General features: G+C 39.0%; 1 protein-coding gene across 1 annotated transcript in view; it reads left to right on the forward strand.

Annotated features, from left to right (window-relative positions):
* The window catches only part of LOC119723592 (CUB and sushi domain-containing protein 3-like), a 35,368-nt gene that overhangs the window by 3,580 nt on the left and 4,236 nt on the right, over window positions 1–27,552 (forward strand). Inside the window, exons 3-22 of the mRNA XM_038194320.1 lie at window positions 3,765–3,881; window positions 4,017–4,379; window positions 5,072–5,182; window positions 6,215–6,316; window positions 7,912–8,265; window positions 9,072–9,185; window positions 9,662–9,772; window positions 10,653–11,054; window positions 11,878–11,988; window positions 12,878–13,261; window positions 14,554–14,664; window positions 15,317–15,427; window positions 16,317–16,688; window positions 17,842–17,961; window positions 20,551–20,931; window positions 22,515–22,631; window positions 23,864–24,007; window positions 24,954–25,074; window positions 26,103–26,174; window positions 27,345–27,416. Of these exons, the coding sequence (XP_038050248.1) occupies window positions 3,765–3,881; window positions 4,017–4,379; window positions 5,072–5,182; window positions 6,215–6,316; window positions 7,912–8,265; window positions 9,072–9,185; window positions 9,662–9,772; window positions 10,653–11,054; window positions 11,878–11,988; window positions 12,878–13,261; window positions 14,554–14,664; window positions 15,317–15,427; window positions 16,317–16,688; window positions 17,842–17,961; window positions 20,551–20,931; window positions 22,515–22,631; window positions 23,864–24,007; window positions 24,954–25,074; window positions 26,103–26,174; window positions 27,345–27,416 (3,790 nt within the window). The remainder of the gene's footprint in view (window positions 1–3,764; window positions 3,882–4,016; window positions 4,380–5,071; window positions 5,183–6,214; window positions 6,317–7,911; window positions 8,266–9,071; window positions 9,186–9,661; window positions 9,773–10,652; window positions 11,055–11,877; window positions 11,989–12,877; window positions 13,262–14,553; window positions 14,665–15,316; window positions 15,428–16,316; window positions 16,689–17,841; window positions 17,962–20,550; window positions 20,932–22,514; window positions 22,632–23,863; window positions 24,008–24,953; window positions 25,075–26,102; window positions 26,175–27,344; window positions 27,417–27,552) is intronic.

A 27,552-nucleotide genomic window follows, 5' to 3' on the forward strand; every position in this document is an offset into this window, starting at 1 on the left:
TGTGTATTGGTGCTGTGTGTATTAATTGCATTATCACACACACAACGTGAACTTTACATTACATTGCATAGACACGACTTGAAATACGAATATGTACGCCACAAAATGTCTCACGCGCACAACGTAAACAACCGGGTATTTTTTTCGTCTTTTCTCGAGAACGGTAAGACATTAGGTTTGTTTCCTTTCAACCAGACCTTTAAAATAGTACTAGTAGACAATCCAAAATATGTTATTTGCGGGGATTCAGGCTGTAATGTCCGTTTAAGTACCCTTCTTTAGAATGTGAGCACTTAATTTTGTTGCTTCAAGCGAAAACAAATTCGCAAAAAAAGACAAACGATGTACTCTACCTTTAATGTACAGAATAATTAACTTAATTAGCTTGTACACCAACAACGTCAAGGTTGTTATGCATTATATCGATTACTAATGAGTGATAATTGCTCTTTTTCATGCTCTCACAGAGTCAGTCTGTCGGTACTGTGCATGCAACACAGGTACCGAAACCGTTATCTGGAAGGATACAAGCAATAACAGCAAAGCTATTATCCTTCCGTTTGCAAAGACTATAGCCAGTTCATTGCCGTATAGATTTTTTTTGCACAAAAATTTGATTGATGAATGGGTTACACGCACATTATTACAGCGCGACTGAGTGGGTGTACGTGTACGTGTTGGATGCCTTCGGTACCTGTGTTACATACATGTACATGTACACACAATGCACACACACACACACCCCGACTCCGTGAGAGCATGGACTTAAGAGAAAATGAAAAACGTACTAATTAGCATGAAAAAAATACATGATGATCGCACGTTTACCAACCAAAATAGTCTACGATGTGTAGAAAGCTGAATGTCGTGAGCTAAAACTCTCGTAGTTCAAACTTTCCTTCTAACTTGGGGACGAGTTCTGCCAATCCCACGACGTCAAAGTTTCGCGTACGTCCTCCATCTTGAACAGTCCGCGCGCGCCTACAATGCGATGTATAGGCCTACGCGTTTACCTCACACATTGTAGTAAACTTCTGCCGAACTCGGAGTAAACAACAACGCGTTTATCAACTTTTCGGAGTAAGATTCACAGGCTACGTATTATTGAGCAAAATTTACCGTGTGGAAGGGTAAAACTCGTATTTTGTTATTACACAAGTAATAACAAAATCATCGCCAAATATTTAGGTAATAAGTCCCAAAACAAAAATGTTTCTTTTTGTTCTTTTATGTCGTCAGCGTTTTCACGAAGGGACGAATTCGGCACAAAATCCTCTTTTTTTTTCGAAATCCTTTTTCCGGGTGAAATCGGTTAAGTAAACAGCAACGAACCTTTTGGCCAAGTTTTGTTGGTCAAAATCAGTTTAAGTCAATGAAATCACGACAATCAATGTAGGGAAAATTTCATCTGAATCGTATTTTAAGTTTTTCACGACATATTCCAACTTTATCACGTTGCTCTACGGGGCAAAAACAACACCGCAAAACAACACACGCGTGGCACTTTAAGTGTTCACGGTACGAAGAGACGAATTTAGCGCGTAATGTGTATATATGGATGGGCAAAGTTGCCCTGCAAAACATCAAGCGTGTTAAGCGTGTTAAGTTTTCAAGAAGAGACAAATCTCTATGGAGATTAATTACTCCGCAATTCATTGCTTTATTATTCTGTAATTGGAACATTCTTGAAGTTTAAGATCTCAGCTTACTATCTGTATAAAAAAATAGTCAACATGTGCTCTAAAAATAGGTGAAATCGTTATTTCCAAAAGTGACCAACTTCAAACCCGATTTTCTCAGAACCACTGTTCAACCCCCCGTGGTCAAATTCGTCCTTTCGTGAAAGCGCTGACGATAATAATGGGAACTAAGCGGCCTTTTTAACTACTCAACTACCATTAATTTGTTTCATTAATTATAATGGATATCCTACTCGCAGAATTGAGATGTATGTCGTTATTGAGTGCCGGTAATGAATGGACTCAGTCGGTTCAAATAAATTGGAAGCAGTGTTTTCCTGTGCCCCATACCGCTCTTTTCATGGTCTTGCTTCGCTCAAGATTGCACGTTTTAGTCGCGTGGATAATGGGAAACCTTTTAAACTGAGACGTGTAATGAAGAAATCCTTTCAAACCCATAATTAACGTTCAGGAGATTCACCCTCAACATGCTGCGCAAGTTAAACGAGAACTGATGTAAATTACTGATGTAAGTTGATTAAACTGCCGTATAAGGGTAATGACGAAAATGTGTAATCTAAAATGTGTAATCTAAATTGCCGACATTGAGACAAAGAACCCGCAAGGAATTGATCAATGTGAGGGAACATTACTTGCAGTAGGGAGCATTCTGCAATTTCCGATGGGATTCATTTCATGATGATTCATTGTGCAATGTAGATTATCGTCAGACCCCCTAAAGCTACGCGGTCCTTTTTCTACGCATTTACCTTTGTGACAACGCGCGCGCGTATGCAAGTGTTATACCTGCGCAGATAATGGAGAGTCGAGGATACACATTTTTGTTTTCGTCATTACCCTTTACGGCATTTTAATTAACCGGAAGGCTATAGTTCCAAACAAATTTCAACATGATTCAAGGAACTTCTTAAATATAGCGATTTATTGTTACCGAGAATATTATTATACCTTATCGGGAGACATTCCCATGGGGTTGTACACATTAATGTTCAAACTTTCTTGACCCGTAACCCCCATTTTACCTAATCCTACCCGCACGCACTTAGGTACATTTATGTTTTGGACCACGGGCAATCGATCTACAGCGCGTCCCAAAATACCCGCAACTTTTTTTTGCGAGGCTCTATGTAGCGTCGGCGCGGAAACACGCACCGCCATTATGTCTATACCATTTGAAAGCTTGGAATCTGAACCTTACCTCTGATGAGTATTGGTTTGATATTTAAAAGAGTTTTAAATGATTCGTGTTCAAATAAAGGCGTGTCGAAAACAAACTCTACCGATTTCAAGGAAATTCGATGATGCGGTACATCAGATGCAAACTCGAGTCACACTTAGCGCGGTTTTTGAATAGGTACATACTTGCACGTGAATTTCAAAATTGAACTTGAACGAAACACCATGTTGTGAATGCATTCATGGTGTAGTCTACGTGGATCGAAACGAATAGGAAACACAGAAAGTAAAATGCAACGAGATCTTTTCATCATAAACACGATGAACCATCCACAATTCTCGTGATTGATTTTCCCTGAAATCGGTTGAGTTTGTTTTTGACATGCCTTTATTTGAACACAAATCATTTCAAAACACTTTTAAATATCAAACCAATACTTACCAGGGATAAAGTTCAGATTCTAAGCTTTAAAATAATATAAAAATTATGACAGTGCGTGTTTCCACGGCGACGCTAGAGCCTCGCAAAAAAAAGGTTGTGGGTATTTTGGGACAGTAATATTTTGTCTCAGTTGTGACATTAGAGTGGTACTGAAATGTCTCCTTAATCTTAACTTATGACGAAAAAAATATAACTTATGACGAAAAACAAATGTTTCCTTAAGGGTACATTAATATGAATTTGGATTTCAATGTTTTGTGGCTGTGATAGACAACATTTACTAATTTGTTTTCCTTCGTGTTGATAATGTCGCCTGCATGGCGTCGCTTTTGTCATCGATATAATGCGGTGTTACTCTAGTTTGACTTCAATATCATATAGCCACATATATGCAATAATGAGAATCTTATCTGTGGCCTCCAATATTGATCTTATTTCATTTGTAGAATCTTGTTCGCCAGACGAGTATATTTGTAACGAGGTGATAACGGTGTGTATGGATGAATCGATAGCGTGCGACGGCCCACCGCAATGCAGCAACGGAGCTGATGAAACCTTTTGTGGTATAAACCAAATTCTTTTCAGTTTTTACAACGCCGAAGTCCAGGATTATTCCCTTTCAATGCAATTATTTATGAAAGATACAATTACATCACTACATTTGCTATCTGTACTCAATCTGTGTTGGTTTATTACAGAGCACTGTGGGCAGACGTCCATCGACCTATCACAGGGCGTCTTGTATACTGTTTCGTCTCCAAAGCACCCAGACGATTTTCCATACGAGATCCTCTGTCATTGGCTGATCAACGCCAGCGACGCGTCTTCGATTTTGATTTCATTCGACGTCTTTCGCTTGGAAGAAAACAGGGATCTTTTCTCGATTGGGATTGGTCACGACCCAGCTAACGAAAGCTCCATTGTGCTCATGCGCAGAGGAAGCGTCACTCCAATAACCATAGCAATCCAATCCAACCAAATCTGGCTTGAATTTATGACAATGGGAAGCTTACATCTCCTGAGTCTGATGCAGGTTACTCTTCAAGAATTTCTACCGCAAGGTAAAGAGACATCACTTCTTTTTTTTTATTATCGATGCTATAATTGTAATTCCCAGCTTTAAATTTGGTATATACCTGCTTTTCCAAAATTTCGATTTTCTTTTCTGAACGAAATTTAAAGGAATAGCCTATAATGTCCTGCAACAAATAGATTTGCTTGTTTATTGGTGCAGGCCTAAATACAGGGTTAGTAAAAAAAAACCCGTACATTGAATGGACACGGCTGGAAAGACGTATGCGTGTGCGGCGTGCGCCACGAAATGTCCGCCGTGTCTAATGTAAACGACCGGCTTTTTTATTTCGTCTTTTCTCAGGAACGGTAAGACATTAGGTTGGTTTCCTTTCAACCAGACCTTTGAAATAGGATAGGTGAACAATCCAAAACTACAATTTTCGGGGATTTCATGCCGCAATGCCCTTTCGTATCGCGACTTCACAGCTGTCTCTTTTAGATAATCTATCAAAATGTAATTCGTTAGTCATGGGATTTTTCCTCAGATATGACCATTTTTTTTTTTTGTTGTTGTTGCAAAGTTGAGATTTAGGGTCGGGGATGGCAGGATGGAGCGCCTTACGTTATTCGAGAAGGGCGCATTTGCGCCAGTTTACTATGATTAAATTAATAAGAATTAGGTTAAAAAACCTCGATATCGTGATTTCGATTCTGACTTTGCTTATTTTGTATACTCCAGATTGCGCTGAAGGGCTGGCGGCATGTGATTCTGGCCTGGAATGCGTTCAGCAAACAGCCGTCTGCAACGGATTTCCAGACTGCTCAGACCAGTCAGACGAATTGAATTGCGGTGAGCATATGCAAATCTTATGACCGTCTTTTATTCTTTAAAAATTCATCACGCCAATAAGTCATCGTCGTGCTTGAGTAGACCCTGAATAAATTAGGCCTAAAAAGTATCGTGTATGTTTTGCGATCGATTGAATTGACATCGTGTTTGGACGAGCAATTTTCCGTTCAATTCGGCCTATATACTTGTTTTAATTATACGAACGCTTTGTCCTGCTTTATTTTATAAGGGGAAATGAAGTTCATTCGAACTGATTTAATTCCACATGCTTACATGAACAAAGTTGTAGCCCCCAAGACTGAAGAAACACACGAAGAGACAGCGTATCCAGCATTTTGTGCCAGTGTGGGCAAAATTACCGTATCGACTTCTGAAATATCTTAAAACCGTCTTTAAAATGCTGTTGTTTTATGACACCCTCAAATGCCGTCATCAAATTTCCACCCCCCCCCCCCCCCCCCCCCCGCAGCTGGAAACGCCAATGGAAGAAACGCGGGAGAACTAAAATTTAATGAAGAAGTAGAATTAAAAAATGATAGATTAAAGGTGGAGAATATCATTTGCAGCTATCCAAAAAGTAAACATTGACGAAACTGACCACTTTAACCATATATTTGTTCGAGCAAAAGATGATGGCGTATATATGCAGTGGCTACCTTTTTGCGACGTCACTTACTAAAAAAAAAAGGAAGGCAAAGCACAATATTTCCAAAAATCCTTGTACTTTCTCTAGCGTATTCTCAAAATCCTTGTACTTTCTCTAGGAGGGTTTGAAAGCTCCCCCTTGCCCAATCCTGGCGACTTCCATGGACATGGACAATTATTTTGAAATAGGAGTGAATTGCCTTTTGAGACTTTAAGGCTGAACACAAAGTAATTGAACCTTCCCTGCCCACAATTACGCCGTGTTTGACCACCTGCCTGCAACACAAATAGAGTTTCGTTTTGAACTTTTATAAGATGTTCCTTTCGCATTGACAAAGAACCCCATCATTGTGTAGTTGTACATTCAGTTATTCTTTTATTTCATAGATAATTGCTCAGCCGCCGCTGATACGTGTTCATGTTTCAAAGAGTCATATTTCTGCAATGGCGAGAAAAATTGTGAGGACTATTACGACGAACTGCGATGCGGTAAGGAAAAATAGATGAGAAATATTACAACTGAGTGAAGGAAATTAAACTATTAATAATACTATTTTAGGAACGACATGGTTACTTCAATTTAATTAAAGTTCGTATATAGGCCTATATATAGGTTTTCCCGGACAATTTCCTGAAATGTTCATTCATTCCTGAAAATCGGTCATTCGTTTTCGTCTTAATAAAGTTGCTTGTTTGTTTTTGCAGGCCTTCATACAGTTTTAAAAATTGGTTTTAAAAGGCGCGCTCCAGTTCAGAAATTGCGCACACACTATTCAGAACGAATTAGGAGCGTCCCGCTCTTAATTCAAAAGTTGAAATTAATTAGTTGGTTGCTTGTCATGGGTTGATTTTTTTCGTGCGATATCTCATTGACAAGCTCATAATTAATTTTAATGCTAGAAAATTATCAATTCAATTTGAAAATCTAATTTTTCGAGGTGCCACACCCAGAAAGCATGTATACACCAACTTTAAAATATCTACTTCTGTAATATTAACGGGCCATGAGATGATTTTTTTCTGAGGAACACATTTTGTGCAACTTTCTGCCGCTCTTGAATTTATGGCAATTATTTAACATTCCGTTTTAGTTACTTTTAATTAAAAGTGCACTATTTTAAACATTTTTTTGTTAAAATATCCCTGAGGGTGATGTTGCTTTGATGTCATTTCAGGAAGACACTGTTCAGTTTCAGGGTTTTCTGTTCAAATTGTGAACCCGAATCTTTGTTCATTAAAATTTCATATGTGAGAAAAGGTTGCTCATTGGCTTACTGTCATGTACTCAAACAACAACGAATCACCAAAGAACAGAAAATTTTACGACAGCAAAAAAATATTCTGGCAACTTTTGGTGCTGAAATAGCTGTCACATTGACGTTTCTGCCCGAAATGACATCACACATTAATTTTGCTCATAAGTGCGAAAGTTTGCATTAGCATAAAAAAGGCTCCAAAATACCATTGAAAATGACAAAACGGAGGGACACGAATGTGTTTTCCCCCAAGAACTGCATTAAACAAATTTACATTGCATGTGCCCTTTAAGAAGATAATATTGGTTTTCCCTGCTATTTTAAGAGATTTTGCATTCAAATTCATCAACTTTAACATTCAATTTCGTCCACGAAAATTTTTACACGCTTTTACCAAAACCAATTTGGTCATTTACCATTCATTCTTAAAGTTTGGTCACCCTCTTTAGTCAACGGGTCGAGAATATTCGTCATTATACAAATTAAATTCGTCTGGGCTGTTGCCGAATGGCAGCATTCAGAGATCGAATTCGTCTTATATAAATCATTTTGATTTCTTAATAGCAAGGTTTCGCGAAGATGACACGAAATTGAATACTCCGGGACGAAAATGTGTGCACATTCTTTACAATTTGCTTGAACTGAATTTGAAATTGTCTGACAAAAAGACGAAATTAAATATTGGAAGTGCACTAAATCGATGTTGCTGGACGAATTTGAATATTAGAAACGGTGAATTCGAGTGATAAACGTTTTGAAATAGCCGGAAAAACCTATCGTATATAACCTGGCATCTGACTATGACATCTTATGTCTTTATAATCACAGCGACTTGTGGTGACCCGTTTATTAATCTCACGGGTGATACTTCAGTCAACTTTTCCTCTCCCAACTACCCCTCCAAATATCCGCGAGAGCTATCCTGTCTCTGGCTCGTCACTGCCCAACCGAACCACCGTATCCTCGTCAACTTCGTGGACTTCAAACTCAATGTTGAGACACTGTCGCTTGGCAACGGACACCACCCTGGCAACGCATCCAGTCTGATCCTGCGCCGCGCCGGAGCGACATCTCCAAGAATGGTCAGTTCTGAGGGATCGACACTCTGGATGACGTTTGAGACTTCAACAAAAACGAGTCTGTACAGGGGATTCTTATTGGAACTCTCGCAGTTTGTGGCAGGTGTGTGGTAGAACTAGAAGAAACCGCAATTGCTCTAAATGCGTGAATGTTATGAAGCTAAACACTGCCCCCCCCCAAAAAAAAGTCCACACTCATTGGAGGGGTCATTATTTTGAATCTGATCGTCTTAAGATAACGTCATTTGTAGACCTTTGGGGAATGTTGTTACCTACGTATTGATATCCCGTTTGCTACCAGAGACTGTAAATCTTCCGACATTGACAACGTTTCATGAAAAATTATGGAGTTTGAAAAGTTGCAAATTTAAAGAGTACGCGAGTGGAAATTGATGCGTGACAGTGTCACACTGCCGGAAACCAACGGCAGGGAATATCGATCGCACAGTGCTTGCATGCATGGGAGCACGCGAATTGAATTACCCGCGCTTTGTTCGGCCATCGGCACATTGTGCAGTCGATAGGGGCCAATTACGGGAATGTTTGGTTACACTGAGCAATTTCTCCGCCTCGCATAATCTTTTTAAAAAAATGTCAAACTGCATAATTTTTCATAAACCGTTGTGAATTTTGGACGAGTTACAGTCTTTGGCAGCAAACGGGGTATCAAAATGTAGCTTACGACATTTCCCAAAGGTCTATGCAAATGACATTATCATAAGACGATCAGATTCAAAATTATGACCCCTCCAATGAGTGTGGACTTTCCTTTTTTGCGGTGTTTATAATTAAGATACTCGTGAGCTTATCTCAAATTTTATGAGACATGATAATACTCTACATTGTAGCTCTTGCATTGGTATGCTGGTTTTTTTCTCAAACTACATTCTTGTCTGTTTGTTGATGTAGTTGAATGTAGGATGAATGAGTTCGCCTGTGATTCTGGTCACCAGTGTGTGGAGAATTCCAGTCGATGCGATGACATCACGGATTGCTGGGATTTCTCGGACGAAATCGGCTGCGGTAGGCACAATCAATCCTTGAATACTTGGACAGATTCTATAACAAAATGTACACGAATTTTGACAACCGATCTAGTATGGCAGATAGGTGATGGAATTGTGCCTTTGATGATACAAGCATTGAATTTGACATACAGTCCGAGTATGTAGTCATGAGAAAGATATTTGGCTATATGGCCATCGCAGATTTGTCCGTTCAAAAAAATGTAGGTAGATAGAATAACAAGCAATGGCAGCCATTTTGAAAATTTTGAAAATTGCTTAGTTGTACCTATATTTTTTCAAAGGACAAATCTGCGATGGCCCTATAGCCAAATATCTTTCTCATGACATAATCTGTGCCAAATGCCATGCTTGTATTATCAAAGGCACAATTCTCCCAAATATTTATCTTCAAATATTTATCTGCCCCACAAATCCACCTTTCGGACTCCCACATTCTCCCAACCTTATTATATCAACCTTTTCCTTGTATAGAATCATGTGACGTCGACAAGCTCCCATGTATGGATGGCGTGTGCGTGGAGCATGATGGGATATGTGATGGTTACGCAGATTGTGAAGATTTCACCGATGAAACTGGGTGTGGTAAGTAGCCTGGTTGTACATTATTTCCCAAATAAATGATCTGCTTTCAACGTTTTCCATACTTAACCTAGTCCGAAAATGTGGGACTCATATAGCGCTTATACCAAAGGTCTCTAAGCGCTTCACGATTATTACCCCTGTTCATCGGGCCATTAGACCAGTTTTTGCAGCAGCTCAAGATCAGCGCAATCTGGTCTCTACCTTCACAGGTACTCATTTATACTCTTGGGTGGAGAGAGGCAATTGTAGTAAAGTGTCTTGCCCAAGAACACAAGCACCATATGTTCTCTGCCAGTGTTGAACCCACGCACCACGGCATGTGAGTCGAACACCTTAAACATTGGAACACAGCGCTCAACAAGAAAATACTGTGTTCTATGAGAGTCTCAAAACTATAGTAAACAAAACAATGCAATGCAAGAAAATAGACTGGCACAAGAAACAACCAGTCCAACACCCCTTTAGTACTGCATTTAAGTCAGCTGTGTCAAAGGAAACATCCGGTACCCAGTCTCTATTCCTACACATTCTGTATAGTCTTGCCACCGGACTACTGAAAGGTCAATCTTGTCACAAAGTTGGACATAACAATTCTAGTGTTATAGGCTTCAAATTGAAATCACTGGGCTTCACTCTCAGATGCAAAATGTTTGAGGAAAAGTCTCCTTTATTGAGACTTCAAACTTGGCTGGTGAAATGCTGAGGGCCTTGTCTTTGCCTCGAGAAAGTTTTGGAAGATTTTGTCTGCTAATATGTGAGTTTAAGTTGGCATGATTTGGTTTTGCATGTTTCTCACCCTCAAGGTCCCAGTCTGCTTCCAAACCGATGTATTCAAATGATTAATTCCAACAAAAAAAAAATATGAAATTTTGTTTTACAGGAACCCTTTGTGGCAAACGCAACATCTTACTTACTACAGAGGCACCCACATACCGATTATCAAGCCCCGATCTCGATTCAACGAATCTACAATATCCACCAGGGTATTCCTGCCTGTGGATCCTATCCACTGATCCACAACTACAAATCGCTCTCAAAGTTGTGGACATCAGCTTGATCGGCCGAGGCGAGGACACCATCCAAATAGGAAACGGTCAAGATCCAGCCAATTCGACGAGCACCCTCGCCATCTTGCAAGGAGCAGACGACACACCACTCGTAGGCAGAAGCTTCCTCTCTTCGGAATCGAAGATGTGGGTTGCCATGGTTACAGCCTCCAAGGAAATCAAGTTCGCAAAATGGGGAATGTTCGACTTGGACGTAACTCGACATAATACATCAGGTATATGACGGAATGTTTTCTCGGACAATCACGAGCATTCGTAACTGTCGAGTTTGAAGAATTAGACGAGCATTTAATCATCATTATTTTGATCAAGTTTTAGTAATCCTAGTAATCAATTACTAATTAATTGTACTAGTATGATTTCAACCCGGCGCGGTAATCTTAAAGAGTCAATGAGATGATTTTTTTTTTAGGAACACATTTTGTACAACTTTCTACTCCTCTTAAATGTAAGCAAATTTATTTTATATCCCTTTTTGGTTAATTTTATTGAAAGGTGCACTTCTATTGAACTGAATATTTTCAATGCTTTTCCGGATATCTGAGGGCACTGTTGATGTGATTTCATTTCAGGCAGACACTGTTCAGTTAATAGATTTTCTGTTCAAATGTGAACCCCAAAATGTACTCATTGAAAACATTCGTGAGAAAAGTTCGCTCATTGGCTTACTGCCATGTACTGACACAACAACAAATTACCAAAGAAAAGATATTCACGACAGCAACAAATCCAAAACTCTGGATTTTTTTGTGTTCAAACATTGATGTTTCTGCCTGAAATGACACCACACTTTTCCTCATGGATACGGTAATTGGCTTTGGCATAAAAAAAACTAAAAGGCACCATAAAAAAAGTATACCCTTGAAAATGGCAAAACGAAAATTGAATATAAGGTTAAATGGGACACTAAGGTGCATTTTCAAGGATTGCATTCAAAATTACATTACATGGGCTGTTGCAATTTCCATATTATATGCGGGCTTCCGCGGAGCCGTTAGTTCAAGTCAGTTAATGTCACCTAATCGTCTTAATTACCAGGTGAATGCATTAATGGTTCTTGGTGTCGACATCAACCTATTTGCGTCTCGGACTCAGCCGTATGTGACGGAATTTCAAACTGTGGTGATTACAGCGACGAACAGCACTGTGGTAAGTCTGTACAGTCGTTAAGTAACGCCCTTTTCTGTCACACCGCTAATGGTGTCTGCAATACTTTTTTTTAATCTTTAATTCCGTCGCAATCAATTTTATTTCTTTTAATCAAACAACGCCGATATTAACAACCAAGTTTGCTGGTCATTTGGGGCCTTCTTATACAGCTGAATTTTGGTCGTAAAAAATTCCAACCATTCCGTACCACGACACAGGTAAATCGTAATAACCTCTTCATTAAAGGTACAGTCCATCATTTGCAGCTATCAAAAGGTAACTGACGTAGTTATTGTTGAAAGGCATACTTGGTTTAATAATTGCAATGGGACTAAACTCCCTGTGAAATTATTCTTTCTGGCAAGGTGTCATTTTGAAGAAATCAATGAAAAAAGGCCATTTCCAAAGATGCATCGTTGGAAATTTCCGGAAGCGCGCGCAAGCGTTGACATGACACACACGCACACACGGTTGCTATAATTCGTCGGTTCAGAGCTTGACATCACGTACATGTAGCTGCAATTGGCTCAGTGCGAACGTGTCTCGGACGCTGAATTCAGGCCCAATTCAAATGATGACTCAGCAACATTTGAATTGAAGTCAAGATCCTAGAATATTGTTTTCACGGAATGTACAGCATTCACTGAGCTGAAACTTCATCAGGTTAGTTGTTCAGCACCCTTCTTTAGATTTTGAGCACTTTCATTGCTTCAAACATAATGCACAAATTACAAAATGATGGACTGTACCTTTAACAAGGCTTTAGTTTTTACTATTAATGTGTGTCATGCGTCAAAAAAAGAGCTTTTAGTTGCCATGGACATAAGATAACTTCAATAGTTGCCTCAGTATTTTCTGACTTTTTTATAATTTTTTTATATTTGTGTAGCTCACTGCGGAGCCGAGTCGACAGATGGTATTAATGTCGCAGACGGCGCGCCGTACCTGTTAACAGCTCGTCTGACCAGCCAAGGAGCCGAGTTTCCCCTCGGCAAAGATTGTCTTTGGATCGTCACCGCTTTAGCCGGTACCCGCATCCAGCTCAGATTCCTGTATATGATACTCATCTCCGATACCAGCTACTTCAACGGCATATTGGTCGGTGACGGCACCGATCCGAGCATCCAATCCAGTCTGCTCTTGAGACATACGGGCAAAGTTGTTCGTCAGGTTGTGACTTCATCCGGCTCCGAAGTTTGGATCGTAGCCGACACGTTCCGGTTGCAGTTTGAAGAGGGTTTCTCTGTACTGTTGAGCCAATTCAATCAAACAGGTGTGTAGAAACACCTGCTGATGAGGGAGATTTCTTCTTATTTTAACTAACGAGCCCAAGCCCATTCAGTGGAATCCACTGGTCTCCCATGGGGCTCAGTAAAGAGAAGACAATGCAAAGAAATTACAGTCTTAAATGGTGTAAGGAAAACCCCAGGATGATATTCTGAGAAAAAACCCAGGCAGGGACTGAAAACCCAATCCACATATTGGCCCAGGCAGGAATCGAACCCGGGTCACAGTGGCGGAAGGCGAGGAAAGTGCCGCTACGCCAACCTGACCCCCAAAATCCAGGTTCACAACAAATCCATCCTTAATAGTCTGGCATGATTAATGTCAAACCAATCCTCAGTCTCTCCGTGATGATACATCTACAATTTAAGCATGTGTGTTCAGCTCCCCCTGGGTTTGAGAGTAAAAAATATACAGGGTGGATAAAAAAAAACGAAAGCGAGATATTACTGCTAATTGGAACAGAAGTAGGGCACATGCGAATCAACGGGAGATATCCTCTGTTAGGGTTGAATCTCCTCTTTAAAATGACACCCTGGTCATGTCCTTACATTCAAGATTGACTGAGCAGTGACCAATTTTATGAAAGGGTCTATTTAAAGAATTGCGGCACGTTTCATGGTGAAATCTCTTTTTTTTCCCCACCTGCCTTGAGTGGCAACCATAGCCTTCCCCTCTGTGACAAATGACACAACAAAAACCGGAATTGAAAAGTGGCGCAATTCTCTAAATAGACCCTTTCATAAAATTGGTCACTGCTCAGTCAACGGTGAATGCAATGACATGATCAGGGTGTCATTTTAAAGAGGCGATTCAACCCTAACAGAGGATATCTCCGTTTGATTCACATGTGCCCTACTTAATTCTGTTCCAATTAGCAATAATATCTCGGTTTTGTTTTTTCGATCCACCCTGTATATAACAAAATATATTTATGCAATAAATTCAGGATATAAGTTCATCAAACTTTGCCATATGTTTCTTCTGGACAAACTGTTTCGTACCGTAAGGCACTCATCAGCAGAACTCATATCCTGAATTCTTTGCATAATTATAGCTCTGCAGAGATGTATTGAACACTGTGGATTGTGATAGATGATGATTCATTGGATATAAAAAAATAAAATATACAACAAAGTATTTTGGTAAATACGAAGGCTAAACAACAACAGAAACTTTGTTTCTAATTATTCAGTGGCGTGCATTGTGTTTTATAAGACGTGATCACATAGTACAATAATTATTGCCTAAACGTTTACGTATTTTACATTTTTATTTCAGTCTGTGCCTCTGATCAGTATGCCTGTCCGTCTGGCTTGTTATGCATTGAACAGTCTCAGCGATGTGATGGGATACCAGACTGTCCGGGAGCTGGAGATGAATTTGGATGTGGTATGTACGCTGATCGACACAAGAACCCAATAGCTGATAGACAATTGACCTATTGCCGTTTGCGAGTTAGCCACGCCCCTTAGACAACCCTATGGAATTGTGTACGTTAAGTTTTGTTTGTCTCAGATTTTGATATTTGATAAACCGATAGTTGATATTTGTTGTGAAATCGATAGCTGATGGGCAATTCCACGGTTACTCACATTACATTTTTGATGTACTTTTGAGTTTCCTTGGGCTGTAATTACCTTACTGAAAAGGTTTAATAACTGTTATCCCCATGGTAGATAGAGTAGACCTAGACCTACCTAAGCACCAAAGATGACATCCAGAAAAATGTGTTATCACTGTTGTGTATGATAAACAAGACGCACAAAATTGGTTACTCACGTTACATTTTTGTAACGAGAGTAACCGATTTTGTGCGTCTTGTTTATCATACATAACACATTTTTCCGGATGTCATCTTTGGTGCTTAGGTAGGTCTAGGTCTACTGTATCTACCATGGGGATAACAGTTATTAAACCTTTTCAGTAAGGTAATTACAGCCCAAGGAAACTCAAAAGTACATCAAAAATGTAATTTGAGTAGCCGTGGAATTGCCCTGATAGTCTCCCCTCAATACCAAATTTATTCTTTATTTTGTTACAGCCGAATGTTCATCCCAACAACTGTACTGTGATGGAGGCAGGTGTGTTGATTCGGAACATATCTGCGACCGGAAACAACTCTGTCAGGATAGGTTAGATGAACGAATCTGTGGTAAGTTTATAGAAAATCGGAACTTGATAAAAAAACAATTACAATATAGGGCGAGTCAAAAAAAAGAAGGAAACCCAAATAGCAGGACCAACTTAGTTCTGCATGTAGCACTTTCGAAATCTAGGATATGAAAGCCCAATTAACAAGCTTTCTTTTAGTACAAGAATCATTCCAATCCATCTTACTTTTCAAGTTACGGAAAATTTAAACTCAAACACCATTTGAAAGTTCTGTCCACAGATCACAGAAAAGGTAAGTGTACTTTAGCAAAATGCAAAAAATTCACATACATCCCTATGTGAATTGTTTTTCGGTTTGCTGAAAGAGGTATTTTTATCCATGGACAGAACTTTAAAACGGTGTTTGTGTTTAAAATTCCTTAACTTGAAAAGTACACGAGTGATTTGAATGATTTTTGTACTAAAAAAAAGCTTATTAATTGCTTTCGTATCCTAGATTTTGAAAGTGCTTCGTGCAGAAACGTCATTAAAAAATTGGTCCTGCCATTTGGGTTTCCTTTTTTTTTTTTACTCGCCCTGTAGATTCCTGAGAGATTGCAGTTTTTGTGTGGATATTTCAGCTTTTGTGTGGATATGTTGGTTTTTGTGTGGATGTTTCAGTGTTTGTGTGGATACGTCAGTTTTCGTGTGGATATGTCAGTTTTTGTGTGGATATTTCAGTTTTTGTGTAGACATATCAGTTTTTGTGTGGATATTTCAGTTTGTGTGGATATGTCAGTTTGTGTGAGGATATTTCAGTTTGTGTGTGGATATTTCAGTTTTTGTGTGGATATGTCAGTTTGTGTGAGGATATTTCAGTTTTTGTGTGGATATGTCAGTTTGTGTGTGGATATTTCAGTTGACACAGCCATCTTTGGTTTCTCCATTAGCTCCCTGCGGCGACAGCATCATCACTCTACCACCTGATCCCGACCAGCAAATCATCTTCTCTTCTCCTTCTTACTCCGTCGCCGACTACCCGTTCGATATGGACTGCGTCTGGTTCCTGACCTCCCCGGGCGGTTACTTCATTCAATTAGAGTTTCTCGACTTCAAGACAGAGGTGCACTTTGATCAATTCAGCGTGGGCAACGGCCACGATTACAAGGATGTCTCATCGGCAATCTTAAGCGGGATTAGCGGAGAGGAAGCGCCCAGGATTATCTTGTCTGATGACGATCGGTTGTGGATCAGATTTACTGCGGATCATTTTGTGACAGATCGAGGATTTCAGTTGTTGATCACACAGGTCAATGATACAGGTGCATAACCACTTAGATGTTATTAACCTAAGAATTAAAATTAAATACATGTATCACTTAAAATGGCTCAGTTGGGCCAATGCAATGTAATATTTTTTGATGCAATCCTTGAAAATGCACCATTGTGCCCCATTTTAACCTATATTGTCAAGGGTATTTTGGTGCCTTTTTTTGTTTTTATGCTCATGCCAATTTCCATCTTCATGAGCAAAAGTGTGATGTCATTCCGGGCAGAAACCTCAATGTTACAGCTATTTCAGCACAAAAAGTTGCTCTCTTCTTTGCGCCCACGCCAATAGTACCAAAATTAACCAGTTCACGTCGGAGGCCGTGATAACACGCACTGGCTGTTTTTATACACAGGCACGGCTGACAGGTTAAAACGTCAAGATTGCCTCGACTCGCCTAAGGGTGACGTCTAAACACGCTAATCTCTCTTTGCTTTTGCACACATACACAAAGTCCATGAAGTCTGTAGAGGCAGACCGTGTGTTGATCTAGAATTGGCCATTTGCATTAAGCACGGCCTATTGTTGTACAATTTACGCTTCTGTGCACACCCCGGAGTAGTGAAACATGAGGTTTCGGCAAGAAATATCGTAGAAATACTGTTGAAATGACTCTTGCGAATCAGTATTTGTGGCTCTTTGGCTGTATATCAGAAGTTGACTGGAAAATTTTGCCTTTTGCGAAAATCAAAATTTTCGGCAAATATAATCCCGGCGCAAAGTGGTTAAAAGGCCAGTCAACTTTAACAGACGAAGTTCATTTATTTATTTATTTATTTATTTCGTGTTATTTTACCAGGGTAGCCCCATCAGTTGTCAATGAACTGTTCTCCCTGGGGGCCCTGGATTACATAAAAACATGATATAATAATGACAAAAACCACAAAAACACAATAAAAGACATAATGAATACATTACTAAAAAATAATCCAAGGAATTAAAACCACACAAAATTAAAACCCTAAATTACAACAGACGATGTATAACCCAAGCAATTAAAACCACACAAAGTTAAAACCTTAGATTAAAACAGACGATGTATAGATAAACAGATTTAGAATGGAACCTTAATCCCGAGTTTAAAAAACCATTGTCCATTCAAACACAATGGTTGGTTGTTATATTTGATTTTTTTCTCCCATCAGTTGAATGCAATGAAGCGGAGACGAGTTGCGAATCGGGTCCTGGTATCGTGTGTTTGCCTCACGAATCGCGATGCAATGGACTTATGTTGTGCCCTGATGAATCCGACGAGCAATCATGTGGTAAGCTTGTTTTGTACGCAACCAATAAAGTAAACAGGTAGTGTTAGTCAATCAATCAATTCAGATCAACAAGATGTAGTCAACAAGTTTTTCCTGTGGGTTAGATGCGACAAATTAATTTGGTCTAATTCCAGGATATTTATCGAAAATTGAATTTATAATAATAATTATGCTTATATGGCTTTCCATCATATCAACGATCTCAAAGCACTTTACAATTATTACCCCGTTCATCAGGCCATGGGACCACGCGGCAGCCGATATCAGCGCTCAATCGGTCTTTGACCCTCACATTTATACTCCTGGGTGGAGAGAGGCAATTGTAGTTAAGTGTCTTGCCCAAGGGCACAAACACCATGTTTCCGGTACGGTTCGAACCCACACACCTTCGTACATGAGTCGAACACCGTAACCACTTGACCATGGCGTTCTACAGAGAAATTCAGAGATTATATACCAATCTCTGAATATTGTAACAGTCATATTTCATGTGATCATGTCACATGGATGCAAATCCTCAATACTTCCGTCCTAAACAACAGCTTGAAAAAATCGAGGTGTCAAAACGAATTTGGATGACAAACTGTATTGCGATTTCATCTCTTCAAGTGGCTATTCTGTTGATAACAGGTATCGTATGGAGAGGTATAAAGTGCAGTAATTCACTTAGGCTACTGTGCTCTCGAATCGTGGTTAATGCTCATGTTCTGACATCACATTCCATTATCCCTAGGTATTATTAATTCACAGCAAATTTTACTGTTTAGAATTTGCAAATGCACTTCAAAGCGTAGTGGCAACAATCTCTACCAACTACCGTATTAATCAATCATTGCATGTAATTTGCTCTCTGAAGGCAATGTACTTCAACTGTTTACACAAGAAGAGTTAAATGAATTTAATTATGATTTTGACGTTGAGAGTAAACGGCACAGGCGAAACCAAATTAAATTTGTTATAACAAAGGTGGGTTTTTTTGTTGGGGGTGGGGGAATTAGTTATTTTAAATTGATGTCAAAGATTTATGATTATTCCTTTAGGCCTTCGGGGTGAGTCAAAAAAAGCGGAACCCAAATCCCCAAAAATATATTTCATATTTTAAAAAAAATTTAGCAAAAAATGAAACAATTACTAAATTACAAAATGAAAAAATTACACGGGTCAAGCTTAGCTTACCACAATGCTTTGTGTGTCTGTACTTCCCCCACAAACTTTTGTGAAGGAGATTAACACTTCCCAGAGCACCCTGTTTGAGCGGTGGGGACAAGCCAAGTTTAGGATCTGCCTCGGGTATGGCAATATCGTCATATCCACCCTAAATTATTCATTTTGCATTAAGAAATCCATCAACAGAAATTTGTAGCTCAAACATCATATGTCGATAGCCCAAACATCATGTCGATAGCCAATTCGATAGCCAATTTTAAGTTCAAATACACGTTGTTAGATTCGACAGCTGAGTGGCATAAGAACCAGAGCCACGACGGACTAACTGACTGAACGTCCTCTGACGCTGAACAAACTTACAACTCGACAAACACGACCGACCAAATAAAGTTAATTTCATGGTAAACACTCGGTCTTCCTGGTGCTGCCGCCTGTTCTCACCAAAGAACAAACATTAGCACGTGTGAAATGGTACAGACAGAGACTTAATGTGAAACACGAGGACAGATCTGCCAAATATCGCTAATGTTGACATGAGTGCAGAGATGGTTACACACACCGGACACATTCTCATCATCAATCAAAATGTGAAGAAACTTTTGAACTCGGCACATGGCATATGCGACTATACTGTGGCTGCTTGGGTGATAACATACAAATATTGACTGCTTCAAGTGGTGTAGTAAAACAAGCCTCCCGAGGTTATCCGTGCAGCGTTCTGGTTTCCTGAGGCGTAGCGGAGGGAAATGGAATGCCCCATGGATCACCCAGGGAGGCTAGTTTTCCTACACCACGAGTTAAAACAGTCAAGGCTTGGGTGTTTGTTTTTTTTAAAGACAATTGCAAGATGTGTGGGTGGATTGGATTTAACACGTAACTAGTGTACAATAATATTCGTTTAGGTTTTACACAATTGCATGAAAACTTGTATTAAGGATATAAAAAAACAGACTAGAGGTCTATGTCTGTTTGAAAACAGAATATATAGGGCTTTTCCGCATTATGATTTTTGTATGACTTTATGCTTTTTTGGCCGAGGTGCAGTGATGTACATTATAATATTTGTGTTCAAAGTCCACAAAAACTAATAATGAGCTAGTAGCAGTGTTGGAGTACTCGTACTCGTACTCGAGTACAAATTACAAGTGCTCGGCCCGTACTTGACTATCAGTACTCGAAAATTATTTGGACTCGGCCCGTACTTGATTCTTTGTACTCGAATTTTGGCACGGACTTGTTGGTTTGGACTCGGTACTTGACTCCAGTACTCGGGAGTACAAATCGAGTACATTTTTAAAAAATCAATTCTATACACTGTGTTTCACAATTGTATTTGTCAGGTCCGGCGGTGGAAGGCGAGGAAAGTACCGCTACCCAACCTGACAATTTCCCTTCTTATCACTTTGTCTTTCCAAATGACAGGAATTTGTGGCTCCAACATCATCTACTTGTTCGACAGCGATACTCATAACCTAACCTCGCCTGGCTTCCCTGGTCAATACCCTCCAAATCAACCGTGTAGTTGGCGCATTCAGACCAGTGACAAACCGGCCACCGAGGGCGCTAACGCCTGGAAAATCTTGGCTTCCATACAGATATTCGACTTGGAGAACCAGTACGACTATCTAACGCTGTACAATTGGGATGAGGGCGGCGTGACAGATCTGATCGCCAGGCTAACTGGAAATATCAAGCTGACCACCGTAGTATCGTCTGGCTACGCAATGTTCATCAAATTTACAAGCGACAACACCGGATCGGCAAAAGGATTCAAGATTCACTTCCAAGCTGTCAATAAAACAAGTACGACACTATACAGGGTAGTGCAAAAAGAAGGAAACCCACTTTCGACGGCAATTTTCACCTACTTGTTGATCATTCAAAATCAAAATTCAATTTAATGTTATTAAAATATTGATCTTTAATTAACCATAACTCCCTAGGCCTTTTTGCTAGGATGTAGCCTCAATCCTGCAAAATCCTCCAATTGGCCTCATGGAAAAATAGCATATAGCCTCAATCCTGCAAATTCCTCCATTTTTTCTTGAATATGGTCCATGGAGGGGTGACCACTGCCTGAATCCTGCAAAATCCTGCGACAGTGACTGTCAATATGTTGAGGCTTGGCCAGTGACATCCTGGAGCAGCACGGAGGATTTCAAGCATAATCTAGGCCTATATTTATGCATGGCTGAGCAAAAACAACACAAGGTCCAGCCCAAGACCTTGACAAAGTGCATCCTACGAAATCAGTAACGCACTTTTGCCATGTAACCTCAATCCTCCAAATTCTTCCTCTTTGGCAAAGAGAATGTTGTCTCTGAGATATGGTAGTTTTAAAATTTCATGTGCCAAACCTGTTTGTCTACGGACGGATTTATTCCATCCGCTTGACTGAGCTCCAGAGCTTGATTTGGAGACCAAAAAAACCCCACTACACTAGACTTACATGTGGACAACAGTGATTTTGATCACTTGCATTCAAATAAGCATAATAACACTATTCGTGCATTTTTTTAAAAGATATTTTAAAGAGCTATACTTCACTACATTATAAAAAAACTAGTTCAAATAATTTAAGTAAGTAGGTTAAAATTCCTGTCAAAAGTGGGTTTCCTTCTTTTTGCACCAACCTGAAATAAAGTAACCAGTCAATGATTTACAGTAACACAGATATGAACATTTGAGAAATGATGTGGACGTGGCGAGCACTTAAGAGCAAAGCGAGATAATTTAATAAAAGGACGCATGATACTATTTTAGCATCACTCAACCTCCCGTTTTATCAATCAACTTAAGTGGTTTGGGCTAAGTTCTTGCCATTAAATTGTTGGCAATATACGGGGCCGGTTCCTATAAGGGAACAAAATCCACTTTTAAATTATTTGACCTACAAAACTAGTTGGTGACATTAAAAACATATAGGTATGTCATAGATAAAAGGACGGGGTTTTGAATTTGAGGAAATTTGGGGGTAAAATGACGATGACGACAAAATGCAACACGAAAATAAAGATGGCGATCAACGGTGCACCGTGCAATATGTGCAAGGCGCTCTGAATCGACAGACTGTTCCTAACAGACTCTTAGGAAAATCGTAATTTCTACCCCAAGAAACTATTCAAAAATAACAAAAAAGCTGTCAGTATATTAAGAGAAGTCTGCTTTAGGTTGAAAAGGTCATTTTTGAGTAATAAAAAACACCCTTGACTCTAATTTGATTGAAACTAAACAGGGGTCCTCTAACACTATACGATCGCCAAACCGTTATTATGCATACAATGTATTTAACTTTTTTCATATTTTTTGGTTTGCCTTTGAAAAAGATCCTGCTAGGATCGAACCTTCTATTTTGTTTGATTGCATTTTTCTATTTGTTTTGTTAGGTAAGTTTTGCACTGGATCGGACTTTGACTGCAACGGTGAAGAATTCTGCGTCAGTGAAGACGCCAAGTGTAATGGCTTCAACGATTGCCTGCGATATCAAGATGAAACAGACTGTGGTATGTACAATGTACATCTCAAATCTAGCATGAAGTCACTAACAACTGAAAGTCCTTGTCATCATTATCGTTCATTCACAAAGGCGTGATGACTTGACTAACAGACACACAAGACGGCCGTATAGCGAACGGAAATCACTATCATTGTACAAGTATATCAGTAGCTTTTGATAAAATGATGGATACACCTATTTGATACACCAAAGAGGTGTGCCTTAACCAGTTTGCGCCGGAGGCGTTGTGTACACACAAAAGTTTTGCGTTTTTGGATGACAGATAAGCAGGCAGGGAGCGAGACCGGATATATCAGTCAGCAACCCGCTCGCAGCGAGCGAGGCTGGGAATATGAGTGTGCTGCCCTAGGGTGATGGCTTCAACCCGCCTGGCTTGAGGTCGAGTGAAAAGTAATCCCGTGCCTTGTTCCGTTTTTGTCCAAATAATCCCGGCGTTAACTGGTTAAAAGAGCATGTGTTTCCACTCATTTAAAAAAAAGCAGTTACTGAAATTGATCCATGCTATAAAAAACCCTATTTTTATAGCTGTCCATGGGAATACTATTGGAAGCTATTGAACTGAGTGAGAATTACAGATTACACACAGGCATTCAAATACCAACAAGATTTTAATCAATTGAGTCAAGACTGAAACATTATTTTTACTGTCAGATTTTGTGTTTTGAATATGAGGGACAAGTCAAGTTTTTTTTTAGAAATATTGATGGCGATTTTTGTTGGTGTTCCTTTGCAAGTTTTCATTCATTCACAGAGGTGGGAAAACATTCATGTTTCATTGTATTTAATGGGTATTCATCAGTTTGTAGAACGGAAAATGATCGGTGGTGGACAGCTGAATTTTGTGATCTTTTAAAAAAAATAGACATAACTTGGGAATAGAATATGCAAATTACATGAAATTTTCACAGTTACTAGTCAATAACATTTACTTTATCCCATTTTTTTAATGAAAAGTAGTGAGCCACATGTTTTTCAAAATACTCTTTTTTTTCTAATTCATTCACTTTCTTTTTAACTCACTCGGTATTTCTATTTGAAGGCTGTTTTGAACAATAGCTTTTCGGAATTTGGTTGGAAGTTTGTTACTCAAGTTTTATGTTCAATAAGAACCGCACAGCAACATTTGTAAGCTTTTAGCCGTAATTTCCTTAAGTCTTTCAGTAATTCTATTGGATGAAGCTGAGATTCTTGTGTATTTTTTTTAATTTTTTTTTTTAGCTGAAGTGAATTGTCCCGGTAACTACATGTGCGATAACGAAATCATCAGTGATGATGATTTGGTTGACTTTCAATGCGTCACGCTCGATCTGGTGTGTAACGGAAGAACCGATTGCCCGGAACATGACGACGAAGTGCAATGTGGTAAATAGTACAGTGCTTCTATTATCTCATATCGATTACATGCACTTATTGATTATTGGCAAAAGGTGAAAGTAATGATGAAAATCAATGTGGTAAATACATACGTCCGTTATCTCATATCGATTATTCATTGATTATCGGCATGAGACGGACGTGATTGTAAAATGCAGTTTAGAATTTCTTAAAACCAAAACTTTTTTTTTTTTTTTTTTCAAAGTTAAAAATTTGTGACGTTCAATTTAGCAATGGCAACCCTCCAGCAACCCTTCGTAACTAACGATGCATCGCAGCACTGCGACACGTCGTATCCCTACGATGCGCCCCAGCTGCAACGCGTCCTGCGATTCATTTCACAAAACGCGTCGTAAGTGCAATGCATCATAGCTGTATTTATAGCACAACAGGGTGACTGTTATATGTATTTATACAGCGTACAGTAAATAGTCGTCTGATCACATTCAAGAAAGAGTCGTCGGATCTTTCGAAAAGTTTTTAAAACGTAAAACAAAATGGCGGCCATGCGATGCAGTTTTTAAGGAAAACAAGCTCGCATTGGACTGTATAGCTACTTTGAAATTTCAACTGCAATATTCCAGGCTAATTCATAATTACTTCAATGCATTTTCCATCTACAACTTTACACACAATGTCTCAGTTTTATAGTCTCGCTTGTGTAAGTTTTATGGCATAAAACTGACTAAGAAAAGAATGCTTCTTATTTTGCGATGACCACTGGACACATAGTATTCTCTGACTTGTTTTAAGCCATTGTCAAGAAACTTATGACGCATTTAACACATCGCAAATTTAGTGAAAAGGATCGTATGACGCGTCCCGAGTTTACACATCGTAACTCCGGCTGCGACGCATCGCAGTACTTCATGAAATCGGGTGCTGAACTTCAATGATTCTAGAGATGTTAAAATTATCGTTTTCTTGCATTTAGACAAAAAGAAATGCCCAAGTGACTGCAACTGTTACTATGACAGCAACAGGTTGGTCATCAAGTGTCTGGGATCCTGGGAGCAGAGCACAGTAGATAACATGGCCAAAACAGTCGCTACACTGTAAGAGCATTAGCAATAGCATTCATATTTCTAATTTCTTCTGGGGAAAACATGTCCCTTTTTTTACAGGATATTTTCACTACTAAAGATGGCAAGGCTGTCTTTTACAGTAGAGAAAGATGTTAGAAGTATTTTCTAACCATGTTCGTAAAGAAATTCAGCTTAAAGGGTCCTTGCGTATGGAATTTTGTTTAATGCAGTCCTTGAAAATGTACATTTGTGTCCCATTTAACCTGATTTTCAATTTTCGTTTTGCCCTTTTCAAGAGCATTTTTGATGCATTTTGGTTTTTATGCTAATGCCAATTTCCATATTCATGACAAAAGTTTAATGTCATTTCAGACAAAAACCCCAATGTTACAGGCATTTCAGCACCAAAAGGTGCCAGAATATTGCATATTTTTTTTCTTTGTTTATTTGTTGTGTCAGTACAAGGCAGTAAGCCAATGAGCAAACTATTCTCACAAATGTTTTCAATGAGCAATTTTTGTTTTGCAATTCGAACAGAAAACTCCTAAAATTGAACACTGTCTTCCTGAAATGACATGACAGTAACAGCTCTCAGTTGTACAGAAAACGTTTATTGAAGGCTGTTTTTAATCAAAATTAACCAAAAAGGAATGTCAGATAGTTTTCATGCATTTAAGAGAAGTAGAAAGTTGCACAAATATGTTCCGTTGAAACATTCTTCTCATGGACCTTTTAAATTGTTATCAGTCCAAATCTGGAAAATTGTAAAAGTCGGATGGCCAGAAAATATGATACAAATAAAAGAAATTTTTTGAAACAGAAAACGGACTTTTAAAAACATGCATACTGCTATCTTTCACTTTGAATCAATTAAAGTTTGGACACGGTAAAATAAAAAGCGAGGTGGAGAATTCTAAAACAAAGACACAGAGAAAAAGGCTAAAGAAAAACACAGCCATGTTCAACAAACAACTGCATGACAACATCTTCTTGTAATCCTCACAAAATAATTTGGTTGTTATTTAATAATGATGACTTTTTGTTCAATATTTCTGTAGGAGTCTGAATGGCGGGAACGTGACGGTTTTAAAGAAAGGTACATTCAAAGGAATGAATTCACTCCGCACATTGTAAGTAAATCATAAAAATAAATAAACTGAACTTAACACTTTAGGCCAAAAAAAAAAGTCTCCGGTTTCTGGTATGCGCGTGCGTCGCCATGTGCGTCGGCAAAATGATAAAGTTTTTTTTCAATGAAAGATGATGTCTCAAAACCGCCAAACTCACTGGTTTGACTGGAATCCTGCTGCTGCACAATTTTAACGTGTTTTTAGATGGGGTTATGGTCGAGAATAAGCTTTATGTGGCCTCTCTGAACTCCCATATATTTGCACTAAGTTTGGTCGGGCACCATTTTCAGTCATCAGCCGACATTTGAAGCAAAAAAATCAGGTTAAAAAAAAAAAAAAGCTGCGTCGCCGCACCACTTTTTGGGCAAGCTCCATACCAGAAATCGGAGACTTTTTTTTTTGGCCTTATGAAACTTTATAAAACTTAAATGTACAGTTAATAACGTCATGTATTTTAAAGATACCAGTAGAGTAGATCATTTGTCATTGGTGCATTTTTTTTCGTTTTGAAGCAATAAAAGTGCTCAAAATCCAAAGACCAGTGCTTAACAACTGACCGGATGAAGTTTTAGCTCTGTGAATGCTGTATGTACCGAGAAAACAATATTCTAGGATCTCGATTTCGGTTCAAAACATGCCAAGTCATATTTTGAATTGCGTCTGAAATCAACGTCCGGGACACGTTCTCAATCAGCCAATTGCAGCTACGCGATGTCACACACTGAACCGATAATAGCAACCGTGCGTGTGTGCATCGTGTCAACGCTTACGTGCACCCATGCACATACTCGCCCAATTACAAAACCAGCTACTAATGGAAATTTTCAAAAATGTATCACTTGACACATTTTTGGAAATAGACCTTCTTTTATTGTTTTCTTCAAAATGACAGCATGCCAAAAGGACTAATTTCACAGGGACTTTAGTGCCATTACTACATGTATCTTTAAACCAAGTAAGCTTTTTAACAATAATTTGATCAGTTAATACTTTTTGGACAGCTGTAAATGATCTACTCTGCCTTTAACAAAACATAACTGAAATCAAAAGTAAAATATTAGTTTGTTTTTTAAAAAGTTTGACTTCGTTATACATGTATTGCACACAAATAAATAAACTGAATTTCACATAAATGAAGACGTCACTTTCAATATTTGAATTTCTTTCCAGATCCTTGAGTGACAATAACATTGTGACTATTGAGACGCGTACATTCGATGGCCTGGACAATCTGATGTGGCTGTAAGTTCAATCATCTCAAATTTCACCACCTCAAATTTCACCACAGGACGAAGACGGGATGGGGAAGGGAGTGTGAGCCACGTTTGTCTTGAATAGAACTGCCTGAGAACGGCTTGGACTGGACGAGGACGGATTA

The sequence above is a fragment of the Patiria miniata genome, unplaced genomic scaffold (assembly GCF_015706575.1).
Source record: "Patiria miniata isolate m_02_andy unplaced genomic scaffold, ASM1570657v1 HiC_scaffold_17, whole genome shotgun sequence".
Lineage (NCBI taxonomy): Eukaryota > Metazoa > Echinodermata > Asteroidea > Valvatida > Asterinidae > Patiria > Patiria miniata.